The sequence below is a fragment of the Hyaena hyaena genome, unplaced genomic scaffold (assembly GCF_003009895.1).
Source record: "Hyaena hyaena isolate Hyena2069 unplaced genomic scaffold, ASM300989v1 scaffold_54, whole genome shotgun sequence".
NCBI classification, from domain to species: Eukaryota; Metazoa; Chordata; class Mammalia; order Carnivora; family Hyaenidae; genus Hyaena; species Hyaena hyaena.
In genome coordinates, this window is record NW_024080685.1 from 3,511,613 (window position 1) to 3,531,310 (window position 19,698).

Here is a 19,698-nt window from a genome sequence, read left to right on the forward strand (position 1 = left end):
CTCCTGCTCTACACTGGAGTGGACTGAGCATGCAGGGGAAGAAGGCATTGGAGATGACGTCGGAGAGGAAGCCATATGCAAGACTTTAAAATATGATTCTGGCTTCTGTGTGAAGCATGAACAGTAGTGGGGGTGGAGGTAGGAGGGGAAGCAGGGAGACCAATGAGAAGGCAGTTGTAAGAGCAAGTGAGTGAGGCGGTGGCTGGATCTGGTCCTTGGGTAGAATAGGTAATAGGAATATGGAAAGTCTGATTTTGCATTTCCAACTGTCAGAAGTTCCCTGCATGGTATGCCTCTGTGAACTCTGACCAAACCACTCCTATTTCTTACAGAAGGTTTTTTCTCTTGACTTCTTCCCCATCCTTCTGTAGGGCCATCACCATATTCTGAGTCTCTCAGGCACTGAAGTTTGAAATCTCAAAGTGTGCCATTGTCTGTCCCTTCCTTCTAACCTCTTACACTCAACTGTTCTCCAAATCCTTCCCTTCTGCAATGTAGATTATCCTCACCTCTCATGTGGATTCCTACCACTGCTTCATAACTGATCTCTGTGTTGGTAAGTCTTCCTAGGATGAACTCTCTCTTCCCAGGACATAGGTCTGCAATACCCATATGTGACCACTGAGCACTTGAAATGTAGCTAAGCTAAGGGGAGATGTGCTATAAATGTAAATCACGCTGGATTTCAAGGACTTTACACAAAAAGACAATGTAAAATATCTCAATAATTTCTTATATTGATAGCAATATAAAAATATCACCGTATTTCACATATATTGGTTAAATAAAAGTCCTTTCATCTGTTTCTTTTCATGTGTCTACTAAAAAATTTAATAATTTTATACGGGCTCACATATTTCTAGTGGACAGAGCAGGCCTAGATCCTTCCAAGTAAACACCATTTAAAAAAAACAAAACTTACTTCTTGGTCACCAGGCTGTTCCCCCAAAGTATGACCTGTTGGCCAGAAATATAATCCTAGCTAATGCAGTTTGACTGTACAACAGCAGTTTCAATGTAGAAGCCACTGCTGTGCTTGAAATGTAAGCAGGTAACAAGCTTCCAGCTGCTTCAGAAAGGACTGGTGGAGAGCAAAGGCTTCTTCCATTGCACAACTCTCCCTGGGACAGCCTGAGGCAGCACATGTATTGGGCATATGCCACTGCTGTTCCACCTCATGGGAAGAGCTGATGGACTTTCAGTTTTTCTTAGCCTTTTCAGAAAGGATCCAGCTTTGAGGGCCTGCAGCTAGTGCTCGTTCTGTGCTGTCAGGGTGTGCAGGACCCAGGCTGAAGAGGTGAGAGAAACCACATGTTCTAGGGCTCAGATTCTCCTCCCTTCTGCATGGGCTGTGGAGAGAAACAGCTGTGGCAGGAAAGCTCAAGTTTCTACCTACATTCTCTGTGTCTGTGTGAAGCTCTTCTCACTGGAGAAATTTCCCTGAAGCTGCTCCTGCTCCACATTTGGGAACTGAAAATTAGTTTCCACCCTCTCCAATCTATCTTTGCATTCTCTGTGCAGACTTTGCCCATTAATCTACCCCACCATGGCCTCTGTCATGTCACTGTCTCCTCTCTACCCAAAACCCTTAATGGCTCTCACATCACCTCTACGCTAAAGTACAGACTGAACTTCCCCTTCCTAGGGATACATCATTCCTCCTCTTTGCCTATTTCAAGTCCCCATTTCTCTATGAAGTCTTCATGGGCCCCCGCAGTCACAGTGATCCACACTGCTCTGGGCCACTCTGATATTAGAAGGTGATGTGTGCTCTCTGGAAATGTATCTAAAAATCTAAAAACACTGAGTCTCAGACCTTATCCTAACTAAACCTGCTTAATCAGAAACCCTGGGGGTGGGGCTCAGCAGTCTGTTTTAACAAGCCCTCCAGGTGATTATGGTTCTGACTGAGCAGCACTGCCCTATAAAACTTACACACAGACTGCTTAGGGTCAAATCCCAAGGTAGTGTTGCTCTCAGATAAGTTATTGAGTCTCTATGTCTCAACTTCCACATCTTTAAAATGGGATAACAATGTACCCACTTCATTATGTTTTTGTGAAGATTAAATTTAATTTTTAGGATATAAGACTCAATAAGATTGTTCTGTTTGTCTCTTAACAATACTAGAAATCCATCTTTTTTCCTTAACAATAAGGTGGGAACAATCTTCTTTCCTTCTCTAATATGTCTGTAAACCTATTCTAAAGTTTTCATTGTAAACTATGGCCATTGAGAAGCCTTTATAAATCTCTTTCATGGTGAATTTGACCATCAGAAAATATCCTTATGATATAGTGAAGTAAAAACTTAAATACTAGAAAATCAAAACTTAATTTTATAATCAAGAAAACTTAAGCATTAGTTCTTTACATAATGAACCTGTATATTTCCGTAAGATTAAGTAATTATCATTGGTCCCACTTTTAGAATGAGAAAACTGAGGCATCTAAAGTTTATGTGATTTGTCTCCTTTTAACTTACCAAGTCACAGATACAGGTGATGTAAAGCTTGGGATATCAAATTTTAAAATAATTCCTCCAATCATATATTTGAGTACTTGCTGGGTGCAATGCATAAAAATATGGGGCAGGGGGTACAAAGATGGAAAAGATGTGTATCCTATTTGAAGAGTCTGCTGCCTTGTGGGGATGAGGAAACACTGCTGTTTAAACCCACGCTGCGCAACAGAGAATGCGACCAGGTTATGACAGATACAGATAAAGAGCAATAAGGTTCTGGAGGAGAATGGGATGGGGGAAGGGAACATTTACTAAACATCTTCTGTAGACCTGAAATTAGGATAAGTCCTTGATACATATTTTCTCATTTAAGCCTCAACTAACTCAGTAAAGTTGTTGGGGGTCTTTTTTTTTTTTTTAATGTTTATTTTTGAGAGAGAGCGAGCCTGTGCCTGTGCGTGCGGGGGAGGGGCAGAGAGAGGGGGACAAAGGATCCTAAGGAGGATCTGCTCTGACAGCAGAGATTTGGGGCTCAAACTCGGAAACCATGAAATCGTGACCTGAGGGGAAGTGAGATACTCAACCGACTGAGCCACTAGGGTACCCCCTGTTTTTTTTAATTTTTCTTTTTAATTTTGGTTAACAGTTAACATACAGCATTGTATTAGTTTCAGGTGTACAATATAGTGATTCAAAACTTCCATATGACACCTGGTGCTCATCATGACAAGTGCACTCCTTAATCCCCACCACCCATGTAACGCATCACCCCACTGACCTCCCCTCTGGTAACCATCAGTTTGTTCTCCATACTTGAGTCTGTTTTTGCTTTGTATCTCATTTTCCCCCTTTCTTGCTTTGTTTCTTAAATTCTACATAGGAGTGAAATCATGTATTTGTCTTTCTCTGACTTACTTTGTTTAGTATAATATTCTCTAACTCCATCCATGTTATTGCAAATGACAATATTTCATTCTTTTTATGGCTGAGTAATATTCCTTTGTATGTATATATCACAATTTCTTTATCCATTTATCATCATTATATATTTATAATGCTGCTATAAATACACGGATGGATACACCCCTTTGAATTAGTGTTTCTGTATTCTTTGGGTAAATACCCAGTGGTGAGATTTCTGGATTATAGGGTAGTTCTATTTTTAACTTTCTGAGGAACTTTTATACTGTTTTCCACAGTATAAAGTGGCTGCATCAGTTTGCATTCCCACCACAGTACATGAGTGTTCCTTTTTCTCCACATCCTTGCCAACACCTGTTGAAGAAATCCCAGTGTTTTAAAGTGGGTTAAAAATGCACATGCCCAACTTTTGCCACCAAGCACTGTTGGTGGGAATGCAAACTGGTGCAGCCACTGTGAGGAAGTTCTCAAAGTTTTAAAAAGTAGAACCACCTTACATACAGCAATTGCACTACTGCGTATTTACCCAAAGAATACAAAAATACTAGGGGCCCCTGGGTGGCTGAGTCAGTTAAGCATCCAACTCTTGGTTTCAACTCAGGTCATGATCTCCAGGTTTGTGAGACTGAGCCCCACATCGTGTTCTGAGCTGACAGTGCGGAGCCTGCTTGGGATTCTCTCTCTCCCTATCTCTGTCCCTTCCCCACTTGCATGCTTTCTCTCAAAATAAATAAACAACAACAAAAAAATCAGAAAACAAAAATACTAATTCAAAGGGATGCATGTGCCCTGATATTTATAGCAGAATTATCTATAATAGCCAAGTTATGGAAATAGCCCAAGTGTCCACTGATTGATGAATGGACAAAGAAATGTGATATATAAATATAATGGAATATGACTCAACCATAAAAACAATGAAATCTTGCTATTTGCAATGACATGGATGGAGCCAGAGGGTATTACACACTACATGAAATAAGTCAGTCAGAGAAAGACAAATATATGACTTCACTTATATATGGAATTTAACAAAACAAGAAAGGGGTAAAAAAAGAGAGGCAAAGCAAGAACACACTTTTAAGTATGGAAAACAAACAGATGGTTCCCAGAGGGGAGGTGGATGAGGGGGATGGTTAAACTGGTGATGCGGATTAAGGAGGGCACTTATGATGAGCACTGGGTGGTGTATGGAAGTGTTGAGTCACTATGTTGCACAACTGAAACTTGTATTACAAAATATGTTAGCTGTTCTTTATTTTACAGATATGGAAGGCAAGATTTAGTGAACAATGCAGTGTTTTACAGTCACTGCGTGGTGAGAGATGGGATTCAAAGATGGGTCTGTCTGCATTTAAAACAGAATTAATACCAATTCTTCTCAAGCTATTCCAAAAAACAGAAATCGAAGGAAAACTCCCGGACTCATTTTATGAAGCCAGCATCACACAGATTCCCAAGCCAGACAGAGCTCCAGCAAAAAAAGAGAACTATAGGCCAATATCCTTGATGAATACGGATGCAAAAATTCTCAACAAGATCCTTGCAAATCGAATCCAGCAGCATATAAAAAGAATCATCCACCAAGATCCAGTGGGATTCATTCCTGGGTTACAGGGCTGGTTCAACATTTGCAAATCAATCAATGTGATACATCATATCAATAAAAGTAAAGATAAAAACCATATGATCCTGTCAATAGATGCAGAAAAAGCATTTGACAAAATACAGCATCCCTTCTTAATAAAGACTCTAGAGAAAGTTGGGATAGAAGGAACCTACTTAAACATCATAAAAGCCATCTATGAGAAGCCTTCAGCTAACATCATCCTCAATGGGGAAAAACTGAGAGCTTTCCCCCTGAGATCAGGAACACGACAGGGATGTCCACTCTCACCACTGATGTTTAACATAGTGCTGGAAGTCCTAGCATCAGCCATCAGACAACAAAAGGAAATCAAAGGCATCAGAAATGGCAAAGAGGAAGTCAAACTCTCACTCTTCGCAGATGACATGATACTCTACATTGAAAACCCGACAGACTCCACCAGAAGCCTACTAGAACTGATCCAAGAATTCAGCCAAGTTGCAGGGTACAAAATCAACGTACAGAAATCGGTTGCATTTTTATACACCAACAATGAAGCAACAGAAAAAGAAATCAAGAAACGGATCCCATTCACAATTGCACAAAAAACCATAAAATACCTCGGAATAAACCTAACCAAGGATACAAGAGATCTGTATGATGAAAACTATAGAAAACTTATGAAGGAAATTGAAGAAGACACAAAGAAATGGAAAAACACTCCATGCTCATGGATAGGAATAAATATAGTTAAGATGTCATTACTACCCAAAGCACTCTACACATTCAATGCAATTCCAATCAAAATTACACCAGCATACTTCTCAAAACTAGAACAAACTATCCTAAAATTTGTATGGAACCACAAAAGACCCCGAATAGCCAAAGTAATACTGAAAAATAAAACCAAAACAGGAGGTATCACCATCCCAGACTTTAGCCTCTACTACAAAGCTGTCATCCTCAAGACAGTATGGTATTGGCACAAAAACAGACACATAGACCAATGCAACAGAATTGAGAACTCAGAAGTGGACCCAAAAGTATACAGCCAACTGATCTTTGACAAAGCAGGAAAGAATATCCAATGGAAAAAAGACAGCCTTTTTAACAGATGGTGTTGGGAGAACTGGACAGCAACATGCAGAAGAATGAAACTAGATCATTTTCTCACACCATGCACAAAAATAAACTCAAAATGGATAAAGGACCTGAACGTGAGACAGGAAAACTATCAACACCCTAGAGGAGAAAGCAGGAAACAACCACCTTGACCTCCACCGCAGCAACTTCTTACTTGACACATCCCCAAAAGCAAGGGAATCAAGAGCAAAAATAAACGATTGGGACCTCATCAAGATTAAAAGCTTCTGCACAGCCAAGGAAACAACACACAAAACTAATAGGCAAACAATGGAATGGGAAAAGATAGTTGCAAATGACATATCAGATAAAGGGTTAATATCCAGAATCTATAAGGAACTCACCAAACTACACGCCCGAAAAACAAACAACCCAGTGAAGAAATGGGCAGAAGATATGAACAGACACTTCTCCAAAGAGGACATCCAGATGGCCAACAGACACATGAAACGATGCTCAGCATCCCTCCTCATCAGGGAAATACAAATCAAAACCACACTGAGATACCACCTCACGCCAGTCAGAGTGGCTAAAATGAGCAAATCAGAGAACTCTAGATGCTGGCGAGGATGTGGAGAAACGGGCACCCTCCTCCACTGTTGGTGGGAATGTAAACTGGTACAGCCCCTCTGGAAAACAGTGTGGAGGTTCCTCAGGAAACTAACAATAGAACTCCCCTAGGACCCAGCAATAGCACTGCTAGGAATTTACCCAAGGGATACAGAAATGCTGAAGCATAGGAGCACATGAACCCCAATGTTCATAGCAGCACTCTCCACAATAGCCAAAACATGGAAAGAGCCTAAGTGTCCATCAATGGACGAATGGATCAAGAAGATGTGGTTTATCTATACCACGGAATACTACATGGCAATGAGAAACAATGAAATCTGGCCATGTGTAGCAACATGGATGGACCTTGAGGGTGTTATGCTGAGCGAAATAAGTCAGGCAGAGAAGGACAAATATCGTATGTTTGCACGTATAGGAGGATTAGGAGGAACTTGACGGAGGACCAAGGGGAAGAAGAAGGGGGGAAATGGTGGGGGAAAGGGAGAGAGGCAAACCATGAGAGACTCTTGAATGCTGACAAAAACTGAGGACTGATGGATGTGGGGGGGAGGAGGGATGGGCATGGAGGAGGGCACTTGTGGGGATGAGCACTGAGTGTTATGTGGAAACTAATTTGACAATAAACTATTTGTAAAAAAAAAAAAAAACAAAGATGGATCTGTCTGAAGAGGGAGAAAATACTTCAAACTCTGGGATCAGAAACAGCTTCAGGAGGAAGCTAGATTTTTTTATTTCTTTCCCTTTTGTATTGGCAGTCCTGAATCACCCACTCCTTTTGGAATCTAATAAAAGTATGTATCCTCTCACAAAAACACACAGATGTACTCAGACACAATTACTTTCAAACAAGCTCAGAGGGTTCACAGACCCTCTTCATGGAGCCCCTCTTCAGTGACTTAAGTCTAACTTCCTTAATGAGGGGAAAGCTATTTCAGAAAAATGAGCACAAAAAGAATCTCTACAGACCTTGAATTCCTGTAGCTCCAGTCTCCTATCATTGATCTCCTTTTCGAGCTGAGCCTTTTCTACTTGCATGGCGCCGGCCGTTCGTCCATGCTGGCCAACCAGCTGTGTCATGTTCTCGATCTGCTGTCGCAAAATCTCAATCACCTTGTCCTTCTCTGCCATCTGGAGCCTGAGGGCCTCACACTCCGTCTGCACGTTTCTGAGGTGATCTCCCTCTGTCTTCAAGTGCTGCAGCTCCTGCAACTTCAAGTCCACCCGGGAGCGCAGCTTTGTGATCTCCGAATTGGTAGCCTCGATGGCCCTCTCTTTTTCCTGGAGGGAAGCTGTCAGGTCCGATACAGTCCTCTCTGAGCTCTCCAAGGTCATTTTCTTGGCAGTCAACTCTTCAACCACTTTGCGGAGCATCTCTTTGGTGGATTCAAGCTGAGCAGTCAAGGAGGACACTTTTTCTAGACTTTCATTCTTTCCCTGAATTGCCGCCATCTGATTGTTAAAGAAAATTTCATGGATTTGGGCAGATAGGTAGAGACAACCTCAAGACACAGAACAAGCTAGCTCACAAACATGAAATCATGACTCAGATAATATCTGCTTAGACTACCTCAAATCATTTTGCTGCCAGAACTCTGTACAGGCCACAGACCAAATTCAGTTAATTAGACCAAGGTGGAGAGACCTTCGTTACGTAATAATGCTTGTCCAGAATGGCTTTCTAGTGTGGGAGCTTGGGAAGCTTCCTCTGAGGATGTTTTCTGTAACAGTTTACCTCCGGCTAACACTGACAACAGGGGGAGTGTGGTAGAAATGACAGAACTACACTTCCTCATGATTTCCCTACAATGTGCCCCTTAATTCTACCCCTGAGGGGAAAGTGAACAATGGATTTTATGTTTTCAAAAGAGTAAGAATCTAACTCCTAGTCTCTCCTCTCAACTTTTTTCTTGCCGAGGTTGGGCCAAAGAGTAGGAAAATGGCTTTGCCTGGATTTTAAGCCAAGACTGGTCTCTCTGGTTTGCTTTCACATTTTGGGAAACTTGGTCTTTTGTGGGATGCTTTTTATGTCTCTGTGGCAAAAACTGGCACTTAGAACCATGTCCCTTTAGTATCAAAGGTATGGTGCTGTTAACAAGGCATTCCACATTTTGTTCTTGCTGCACTGAATAGAGTGCAACCATGTTGTGTATCAGTCTTCACACATCTTGTATCAAAACCAAAAAACATCTGTGGGAAACCTTCAACCCTGCTGTTCCTTAGATATCCCTATGGTCTGATGCTTTTCTGAAATAAGCAACTTTTAGGTTACCAATTTCTATGTGAAAATAAAAAGGCAATTGGATGGGAATTTCATTATTCAACAATGAACAAAAATGAGATAAAGCATAACATTTTAATTTAATCCGTGGTCAAAAATATAGAAATAAAAAACAGGTTTTTATAGCTTGCTCAAAGAATGCATCGCTCTATTTCAGAGCTGTTTTTAGGCCCATATGCGTTATTTTAAAAGGCTCTACCAGTAAGACATACAATACATTTTTCCCTCAGGAGAGATTGTTCGGGAAAGCCATCCTGTGTCCGGCCTGACCTGACGCTCCATCTGGCCCTGACATTCGCTCTTCATGGCCTTCAGCAGGGCTTCCAGGCGCTGCACCTCCATATTCCTGTCATCGAGCTCCCGCCGCAGGTGGTCGATGGTGATGCTGTTGCCGGTGTCCCGGTCCCACAGACGCTTATTCTGCTCCTTCTCCAGACTCAGCTCCTTCTCTCTTTTATGAAGGTCAGCCTGCAAGAGGTAAGGTATGTCCCCCAAGTTGTATTAAATAATTCAAGAAAAACTCTTATTTTCCATATATCATCTTTGGAGTTTTTATACGATTTGAAAAGCCTTTCGTTTTGGAATCTTATTTTTTTAATGGCTTCGGAACAACTATATCCTGGAAGAATATGTTAGTATTTAGCTAATTTCTGGCATTACAAGTAAATCTCAATAGACTAGTCTCCAAGTAATATAAAATTAAAAGAAAAACACAGATTCTTAAAGTCATCCTGTTTTTAAGTTTGGGATTTTCTAGCAAAGGCATTAGCCTCACACTAAGTGTGCTCCTGTAATAAAGGTATGGGCAACAGCTTGAAAGAAGAACAGCAGTCATTTGGTTAACTGCTTCAGAAACGGCAGAATGGTGTTTGGTACTGAGTGTGGAGTATCAGTTGGCAGTGAACAGAATTATGTTCCTCTTTCATAGCTAAAAAAGTACATCGTGTTTACTGAGAGCAAAAACTCAATAAAGTAGGAGAAACAAAGACACACAGATCTTCAAAGGACTTAACACTCAAAGGGAAAAGTAGACACAGCCACAAAGAACTGGAAGTGGTTTTTCATTAAAGAGACACAGCTAAGTAGGGCACCTGGGTGGCCCAGTCACTTAAGCATCCGACTTCAGCTTGGGTCATGGGTTCAGGAGTTCAAGCCCCACTTGAACTGTCACCACAGAGCCCACTTCTGTTCTTCTGATCCCTTCTCTCTCTGCTCCTCCCCTGCTCACACTCTCTCTGTAACATAAATAATTTAAAAAGAGAGACCCAGCTAAGCAACAACAGAGAGAAATCACTACTGGAGATCAAAATGCTTCAAGAAGGCATTTGAGTTGGACCTTATGACTAGCTTGGAGATGCAGAGATCAGGAAGAAGGGACTGGAAAGGGGGTGTGTGTGGTTTGGTTGGAGCACCAGGGGCATATAGAGAGAAAGGATCAGAATGGTAAACTGAGGCTGGATTATGAACAGTTTTGAAAGGTATGGAGTCTGACTTTTATGGGGAAAGTAATTTTGGAGTCAGAGTGACATAATCAGAGTGATATTTTAGGAAGATGAGTATGGCAGCACTTTTCAGGCCAGACTGAAAAGGGGGAAAACTATAGGTGGGAACCCTGGTAAGGAGATGTTACCTTGCTCCAGGTATAATGAGGGGCTTGGACCAAGGGGTAGTGGTGGTTAAGAATGAAAAGGAAGGGAGGGCTTTCAAACAATCTGCAAGATTTTCAAACTAGATCTGAGGACCCGGGGACACACACAGTAGGAGGGAAAGATGTGAAGGACTACCCCAAGGGTTAGGGCTGGTCACACACCAGCTGCCAGTTCTACCTTTAGCATTCTCTCCTCAAACCCCGTGTCAGCCTATGAAGGACTGCTCCACGAGCAGAGGGCGCTACACCCCACAGAGGGGCCTGGGAATGAGAAATGTATTCCACTAATATCACATATAGGAGAACCAAACATTTCCTCTCCTAAATTTCTTATCCTATAGTACCTCTGACAGAGGGCACAGGTTGCTTCACTATTATTTGGATCCTATTTCCTTTCTTAAAAAAATTTTTTTTTACCTCACCTTCCATTCAAATTTTCTGTACACACAATGTGTCTATGTTTTGAATGTTATTTTGGCTTTAAAATAAACACTCCACACTACCTTGGTTTAGTAGAATACATTTATATAATTGAAAGATGGGTCAATTGAAGACTAGCTTCACCTAATTTATAAACTTTAACAGTTATGCTTAAGGAAAAAAAAATAAGTAATGTTTAGAATATCTATGTTCAAATTTGAATAATGTCAAGATATTCTATTGTGTTGTATGCACAAATGTTTTGTACAATTTGTAATTCTATAAATAAAAGTAGTTTTGTGAAATATTTTGGGGAGACACTTCCCAGGATTAATCTTATTCATATTTAGAGCATAGTCTTACCAACAGCTTTTGAAGCTGATCGTCCAAATTTCCTGATTCCTGACTGAACTGATCACGTTCTGTCCGTGCCTCAGTTAGCTCAGAGTTGGCAAGGACTAGCTGCTTTTCGAGCTCTTCTATCTAGAAGGAAAGCAGAAATCAATCTGACTATGTTAGTGGGGAATAGAAATACAGTCTTTGGAAAATGGACTAATTTGGGAGCAAAAATAAAAGCTTATTATGGTATGTTTTGCAAAATTTTCTAAACTAAAATACCAGGGAAATTAGCCAAAATGAAATATTTGATACTGTTAGATATGGGCATTATCTGTAATCTCTCTTTTTCACACCATTCAAGAATTATCTCTTTTGAGTATGTGTTCTGTCATTTGGTATTTAAGGAAGTTTGGTGTGGCATAAATAACATTCCTTACAGCCCATTATATGGGCTGTATTATATGTACAAATGACCTGCATTATATGCAGAAGAATTATTTTAAGAGAATCAGAGCTTCAATAATAAAAGGCATTGAATATGCAAAGTAGGCTGAGGTTAAGATCTCAGACAACAAAGACTCCAGGATGGATTTTAAAGGAGTCACACAAATTCATAATTTAGGTACTGAAATATTAAAATAATGAGAACATGTTGATATTTAGTGTGATCACTAAAATACTAGTTCAACAACCAGCAGTAAGAAATCCTTTATACCTGCATAAATGCTACATATTCCTTCTTACTTTTAAGGCATCTATTCAATAGGCTTCCAGAATATTAAGAATAAAACTTATTGGTTTGGATGATGAACTGTGATTAAAATTTCTTAGAGTATATGAGCAAGACTAATTTTTTCTTGATGATTCTCTATTTTTATCTGGACCAGTTTCATTTAAGATCTTCTTTATTAATTCAACACAGTTATTAGTTATATGAACATACATATATGCAACTACCTCCTTGATAAATGCTAAATATGAATACAAAGAATTTATATACCCTTATCTATACATACATATACAACTTTAAAAAAGTATATTATATAGGATCATCAAACAGTTTCACATTTACCTACAGAGTAGAATCACAGCCTACAGGGATTGGAACATACATTTTAATATCTACTTTGGATATATTTTAAAACTGATTTTATATTTGACTGTATGTTAGATATAAACAAGTATTTCACAAGAATGAAATATACATAAAATATTAGGGTACAGCAGAAATATGTTAATAGATTCTACTAATCCTATAAGGAAGTTGTTGTACTTTCGTGCTCCTCTGGGGGCATATATGGAAAAAAAACACACAAAAACTCCACCTATGTGGCAAGAGTAGCTTCCTAAGGAAAATGGACAAACAGTATCAGTTGATACAATCTCTTGAGCTCTATTATTATTGGGAAAGACCAAGTCCACACACATGTAGTAAGGACGTTCGGAATACTTAGGAAAAAGCCCACAAACTTTTACCATGAGTGGACAAAGATAATCAGAGAGGCAACATGACCAAGCTAAGAGCCAAACACCTTAGGTTCTGGTCAAGGTGCTGTCATATAACCTCTCTGAGTCTCAATTTTTTCATCCATAATTTGAGAAGAGTAATCTAGAAGATCTTTCAAACACTTTTTTGCATGAGAAGAACAGTACTAATAAAGCTAAAATTCTGTAACTTCCACCTGTCTTTGGAAACAAAATATGGACAAAGGAACCATATTTTGAGCTACACATTTAATAAGAACACTTTCAACTTGAAGAGTTACTCATATGGCTAAAATAAACATTTTCTAATCTGGGCTTGGCAAACAACTATTTTCTCTCTAAACAAAGTATTTGTAGATGTGCTTTAAAAGCTTAAATTAAGACTTGCTATCTTGTCTGTTGTCATTTAAAGAAAAAGTTCTGGATGACCATTTGATAACGTCAAACTAGATGGTAAAAATCTGAGATCAAAATTTTAAAAAGAAAAGGAAGAAAAGAATAAAGACAAAGAAAAGAGCCAGGTCTTCCCTTTCGTCTAAGTCCCTCCAGACCCCTGCGGGAACACTGGTTTTGTACTTGTCAGTACTGACTCAGCTGCTATAGCTCTGCTTTTACCTTTCACTTTTTAGAGTAAAAATATTTTTATCGGTTAATCAATCACAAAGATAAATGGAGAGTGAAAGGGAAAACCACTGAAGTAGCAGCTGAGCTGATACAAACAGCTGTACAAAACACCTCGCAGCCTTTTGAAATGTCCGGAATAAATACTGACATCTGAGATATAGCAAAGGTTTTTTCTTTTTCTTTTCTTTTTCAATAGCAGCACTGGTTTTCCCTTTCACCATCTATGAATCTACTTTTTGTTTTAGATCACTGGACAAATAAGTACTTGGATCTCACTCCAATGTTTGCAGTGACTTTAGAGAGGTTACCAATCACACCAAATTGTATCTTTTGTGTCCTGTGCTCAGAAAGACGGCACAGACATTGGAGAACAAGGGGTGCTGCAGGTCTGCACGGAGGTGCATGGGCAGAACTGTGCAAAGATGTTGGCACAGAATCTTCCTGCACAGTATAGAGCTCCAGCCAGTGCTACTAAATCTTTACTTTTTGAGTACAAAATTCAGCCCCAAATGCTTTCAAAGTAGGAAAAAACAAACTTAGAATCAAGATCATATTTTTGTTGTCAAAAAGCGAAAGTTAAGAGTAAAGCCAAATCTACAGAGCCAATACTGACAGCTTGTACTGGTCCAAATTCGTAAAGGGGGATTCTGGAGGCTCTCCTAAAATGGAAAGAATAGAAAAAAGCATTACAGTAGAACACTTTTGCAGCTCCAAAAACTATGTCTACAATTTTCTTTGAAATACAGTTTCTATTTTCATCCATATGAAAATACTTCTGTTACTCTCAAGAGACACACGGCCTCCTAACCAAGTTTTCTCTAATTTATGCTTTTCAGTTAGAAAAGTTTAGTTTAGACTTATCATGTCATCAATTTTTTTAAATAATAAAATTTTTTTCTGAAGGAATCTGAACTCAAGAGAAAATACTAATATTGTCTCTCATAAAGCATGTTGGTCATAGTTTTTATGTATTATTTTCTTTGATTTTTTTTACCTTATTGTTATTTGGATAGTGTATACTAAAATGTTCACACAAGCAGTAGAAAATAAAATAGATTTTAAAGGTCTCATAGGCTTTAGCAATGTAGAGTCAAGGTATATGAAAATGAAAGAAATTAAATAGAAGAATTTGTGGTTTTTAGATATATTCATTACAACAAAAACATTTAATAACAATAGAATTTTCATGGCCCCCAAATGAAATCCTTCTGTTAATTAGCTTGATCTTTCTTATTCAGTGACACTAAGTACTGAGGACATTTCAGGCCAGAATCTATTCAACTTTACAGTAAAATGACTGATAATCATCTGTCAATGTTCCCTGACTAAAGGGAGTTACTATTAAGAGAGCCTAGTTAACCACCATTTAGGTACCAACTCCATAGGTTCACTATGCTGTTACGAATCTCAATGATCTACTTTAAAATTAGCTAAACTTATATATGTACCCCCTTACTTCTATTAAATGTTGACCATTTAAGACTGACAAAGTTCTTACAATCCATTGTTCACATTAGGGCAAAAATAAGATAATGATTCTAACCGATCTATACGTATCATTATGGATCTATATGGCCTCAAAACATTCACATGAAAAAGTCTGCGGTCATTCATCTGGATGCTTATGCTTCTACGATGCCAAAGAGATATTTATAAAAACTCAAAAACTACTTATATTCTTTAAATGTACTATATTCAAGATTTGTTAAAATTTCCCACCATGCTCAAATCTAGAGTTGAAAACCATAGTGCTGTATAGCAAACAGGTGACAGCTTGTAGAGGGCTAATTTTTCCAAGCAACATTACAATGGAAAGCTATAGCACTTTCAAATTATGTAAGAAGACACAAGTTGAGTTGAGTTTTGCTTAGTACTTTATAGCTTTTCAAAGAGTTTATCAGTAAACAATGAATATTTAACGTTTGCAAAATGGGTTGAGTAGTGATAAGTATCAGTTATTGTACTGGGCTATCACACAACAGCTCTACCATCTCCTCTCTTGCTGTTGGCCTGTCGGTGCTCACTTTTGCCATTGCGCCTACCTCCCACCTCCACTAGACCGAGTACTAGAGCCTCCTTCTGCCCCATGCTGTGCTGAAAGCAGGCCTGTCCTGCAAGGGGAGATCAAGACCTTTCATGTAGGCAGGCTCGGTTTGCCCAGACAGGGGTGGACATTCCTATCAATCTTCAGGGGAAAAGCTTGCCTTGAGAAAAGAAACTAGAACACAAACAGCAGGGCTTAGAGAAGCAGAAAAGAACAAAAGTTTCTCTCTGGGCTTCTGCTTGTTGGTTTAGCCTCTAAGCAGTCTAAGATTCAAAAAGGATACTCTTAAGTGATAGTGGTTGAAATGACCTTGACACAAGGATTTTGGCTAAGAGTTAAGCACGCAATCTAGTAAGGCAGTGTTATTCAAACTGCAATGGGGCAGTGAATCACGATATCAACTTAGTGAGTAAAAAAGTCAGACTCTGAAGAGAACAGAGAAGAGCCAGCATCACATGCAATGAGGAAAAATACTGTTCTGTGAAAGTTGCTTCAGTTAGTGTGTAGTTTATAGTAAGTTATTTCTAACTGTGGGTAGTGATCAAAACTGTTTGAAAGCCAAGGCTACAGAAGATCCAAACCTTGTAACTGAAATTATGTAGTATCACGTTACTCTTTATTGTTTTAGACTTTGGCGAAGCCACGTCTAAATTTTCCATTCTTATTTTGACTGTGCCACAGGGAATCAAGGTTGAGGTTTTACATTCTGTGTTTGCACTTGAGAACCGTGGAGGAACAGCCCCCTCCTGTGGCTAGCACAGGGGTGACAGCAGTAATTAAATGGGCTGCCCATAGGAGGGTAAATATCTGGAAGAATTAGGGCTGTGATATTCAACTGCTTCTTCCCGTGTGAAGCGTTTTTCTAGTACTGAAAGAATACAGCCCTGTAGAATTGGGCTATATTTTAGAGGAATTCTGACAGCTTCCTTATATTCTATTTCTTGCAGTCAGCTACGGTGTGAGAAATTTGCTGAAAGCAATGGTTAGAACTGGAGGCTCTCTTACAAGGCAGGGTGACTTATTAAATGAAACTGGGACAATCGGGAGATGAAAGGTGGTATTCACAAAACAGGACACTGGGATAGCAGGTGTAGACTGGATGTTGCGGTAAACAGGCATGCAGAGTCATCTGCGTAGGGAATAAAAAACATGAGCCCCTCTGAATGGTAGCTCTTTGCTTATGTTTGGGGTCTCTGAGACTGCTTTACAAGTGGATGAGATTAACACAGGTATAAGCTCTGGATAAATGCTTGGTAATGATAGTGAGTAGCTAGCTCGTTAGCTATGGAAAGTGAGAGATCAAAAAGACCCCCAGAAAATCAAATTAATTAATATCTGTTTTTAAGGGGAATTGTGTGATTAAAGATGAAGAATTATCTTCCTAATTTTTTTTTATTTAGACCAATCTTATTAACTTGGTTTGCTAGTCACACAATGATTAAAAGAAGTAGGAGTTGAAGTAAGACCTTTAAGGTAGGCCCCTGAAGTAGCAGGGAAGACCACTTGATACCAGAATATTTATTAAAGCTAAGCTTTGTAAAAATAATTTCAGTGATCTTATTTTTACCTTATGTTTCTAGAAACTTATTTGTAGTGTGCAAAACTTTTTTTTTCCAGAAATGAATTAACTTGAGCAAACAATTTAAATTAAAATTGTTTACAATTTAACATACAGATATTTGGCATCTTCCTATTCCATCTTAAAAGTTGCTTTTATTTTGACATTACTTTGATTCCTCACTTTCAAATAAACTATTAAAAATGTGTAATTAAATCTGTGTTTAATAGTCTGTGGTAACAGCAGCAAAATCTAACCTCACCTTGTCTTCATACATCCTTTTGGCTTCCCTTAATTCAGAACGTAGCTGAGAAACAGTAGATTCCAGATCACTGAGTTGACGCATATACATTGAATTTTGGTTTCTTGCTTGTTCTCTAAGAAGGGTTTAAAAGGGGAATAAAAGCAAACAGTGAACTAAGGCTAAGTATGATATCTAAGCATACTCTAGTATTTAGATACTCCACTAGTTCCTTTATATGGCATTACTAGGAATTTTTTTTTTAATGTTTCTTCATCCATTTTTGAGAGAGAGACAGAGAGTACAAGCGGGAGGTAGGGAAAGAGAAGGAGACACAGAATCTAAAGCAGGCTCCAGGCTCTGAGCTGTCAGCACAGAGCCTGACACAGGGCTCAAACGCACGAACCCAGAGATCATGACCTGAGCTGAAGTTGGACACTCAACCAACTGAGCCACTTGGATGCCCCCAAAGTCTTTTATTTTCCAAAATTGCTTCCTAAAAGCTCCAGCTCAACAATGCTGTTAAGTGTTGAAGCTAGATGGTGTATGTAGAAATTCATTTGTACTATTTTCTCTCTACTTTTACATATGATTGAAAAAGCCCTAGAGAAACCTGCAATACATAAACTCAAATTATAAAATTATTTATATATATACACATAAATTTATATGTAAATATATATACAAATATAGTGTGTGTGTGTTTGATTGGTCCTATCAGTTGAAATGTGAACAATAATTAAAACATACAATTCCAAGAGGCCTAAATACTTGCAATAATACTTTTTTTTTTAACAATTTTAAAAAATATTTATTTTTGAGAGAGAGAGATAAAGCATGAGATGGGGAGAAAGGGAAGGAGAGAGGGAGAGAGGGAGAGAGAGGGAGAGAGATAAAGTGCAAGTAGGGGGTGGGGGGAGAGAGACACACACACACACACACACACACACACACACAGAATCCAAAGCAGGCTCCAGGCTCTGAGCTGACAGCACAGAGGCTGACGCAGGGCTCAAAGTCACCAACTGCAAGATCATGACCCGAGCCGAAATTGGACACTCAATGACTGAGCCACCCAGGTGCCCCACAGTAATGCTTCTTAGATGGTCATATGATATTATCATTTAAGTAATCTTCTCCATTCATTTAAAGGTTAGAAAAGTTTTACTTCCTTGTAGAATTTTTAAGAAGATTTTAAGATTTTAGGACAGAACGTAAATGAAAATAGTATCTCTAAAATGAAAGATAAATGGCTACCAATTGCAAAGCACCAGGACACACATACTGGATGATTTCCAGTTGACTCTGGATGCTATTGGCTTGGCTTCGAGCACTGCTAGCTTTCTCAGTAAGTCCTGTTATTTCAATTTCATGTTCACTTATTAACTGCTCAATCCTACAAAAAAGAATGTGGTGTTTGTTATATAACATTTTGTTTGACTATGACTTATTCCAAAAACTAATGATTTTCAACACTCTCAAACTTAATATTTTGTTTTGATTTTGAATACGCTACTCATTTTCAGTTCTGGAAGTCATTTTTAAAAACTTTACAACGGTAATAAATTACAAGTACTATATATTATATGACACACCGAGGGAAGTGTCCTATAAGCCAAAATATTACAAATACAAAAACAGGGTTTTAAATATTCACACTAAATCATAAGGACTTTGTATCATAAAGCTATACATTAAGCTCAGGTCAGGTTTTGCCAAGAAATGATTGACAAAGGCCCTCTCCTTGACCAAACTTGAGTCAGGCTCCTCTGAGGCCTCTTCTAGGTCTTCACTGTGGCACCCTTCACCCCTGCCCTTGGCCTGCCCAGGCTTAGTAAGAATCACCCTGCCCTTGATGTGTCCTCTTAGTGATATTCCATCCATTGCCCCTCTCACCTGCTCCTTGTAAATCCCCACTTTCCTGGTTGTATTGAGGAAGCGGAGCCTCAACTCTCTCCCCTAATGCAAAACTCCTACTAGAACTGCCTTGAATAAAGTCTTCCTTAACCTTTTGAATAAGTATCAGAATAATTTTTCCTTTCACATGAATTTACCACAAACCTATGAAGAAAACTTCTTTGTTGCAGAACACTTTAGATTTTGGAACTGCTGATGAGGACTGTAAACCTACGGTTTATTCACTAGGACTTTCTATACTTCAGTTAGAAACCCACCTATCTTGATGTTGTTGAAGAAGCAGTTCTATTTTGTTCTGTGATTCAGACTTCAGTGCTTCAAGCTGATCCTCTACCTAGTTATAAAAAAGAGATGCTGATGTAGACTGGTAAATCTATATCTTGTAAAAGTTAGAGATTTTCCAACTAAAAGAACTCTTTGGAAGGAAGCAAACAAAAGTAATATTGAAACTGAATA

The 19,698-nt window shown here is 38.9% G+C and overlaps 1 protein-coding gene across 5 annotated transcripts in view; it reads right to left on the minus strand.

Moving 5' to 3' along the window:
- The window catches only part of CCDC158 (coiled-coil domain containing 158), a 97,244-nt gene that overhangs the window by 58,087 nt on the left and 19,459 nt on the right, over window positions 1–19,698 (minus strand). For all 5 annotated transcript variants that reach the window (XM_039231005.1, XM_039231007.1, XM_039231004.1 and 2 more), the window contains exons 8-13: window positions 19,500–19,576; window positions 18,611–18,721; window positions 17,347–17,461; window positions 11,398–11,517; window positions 9,237–9,434; window positions 7,655–8,137 (exon numbers count right to left, since the gene is read on the minus strand). In XM_039231005.1, the coding sequence (XP_039086936.1) occupies window positions 7,655–8,137; window positions 9,237–9,434; window positions 11,398–11,517; window positions 17,347–17,461; window positions 18,611–18,721; window positions 19,500–19,576 (1,104 nt within the window). The remainder of the gene's footprint in view (window positions 1–7,654; window positions 8,138–9,236; window positions 9,435–11,397; window positions 11,518–17,346; window positions 17,462–18,610; window positions 18,722–19,499; window positions 19,577–19,698) is intronic.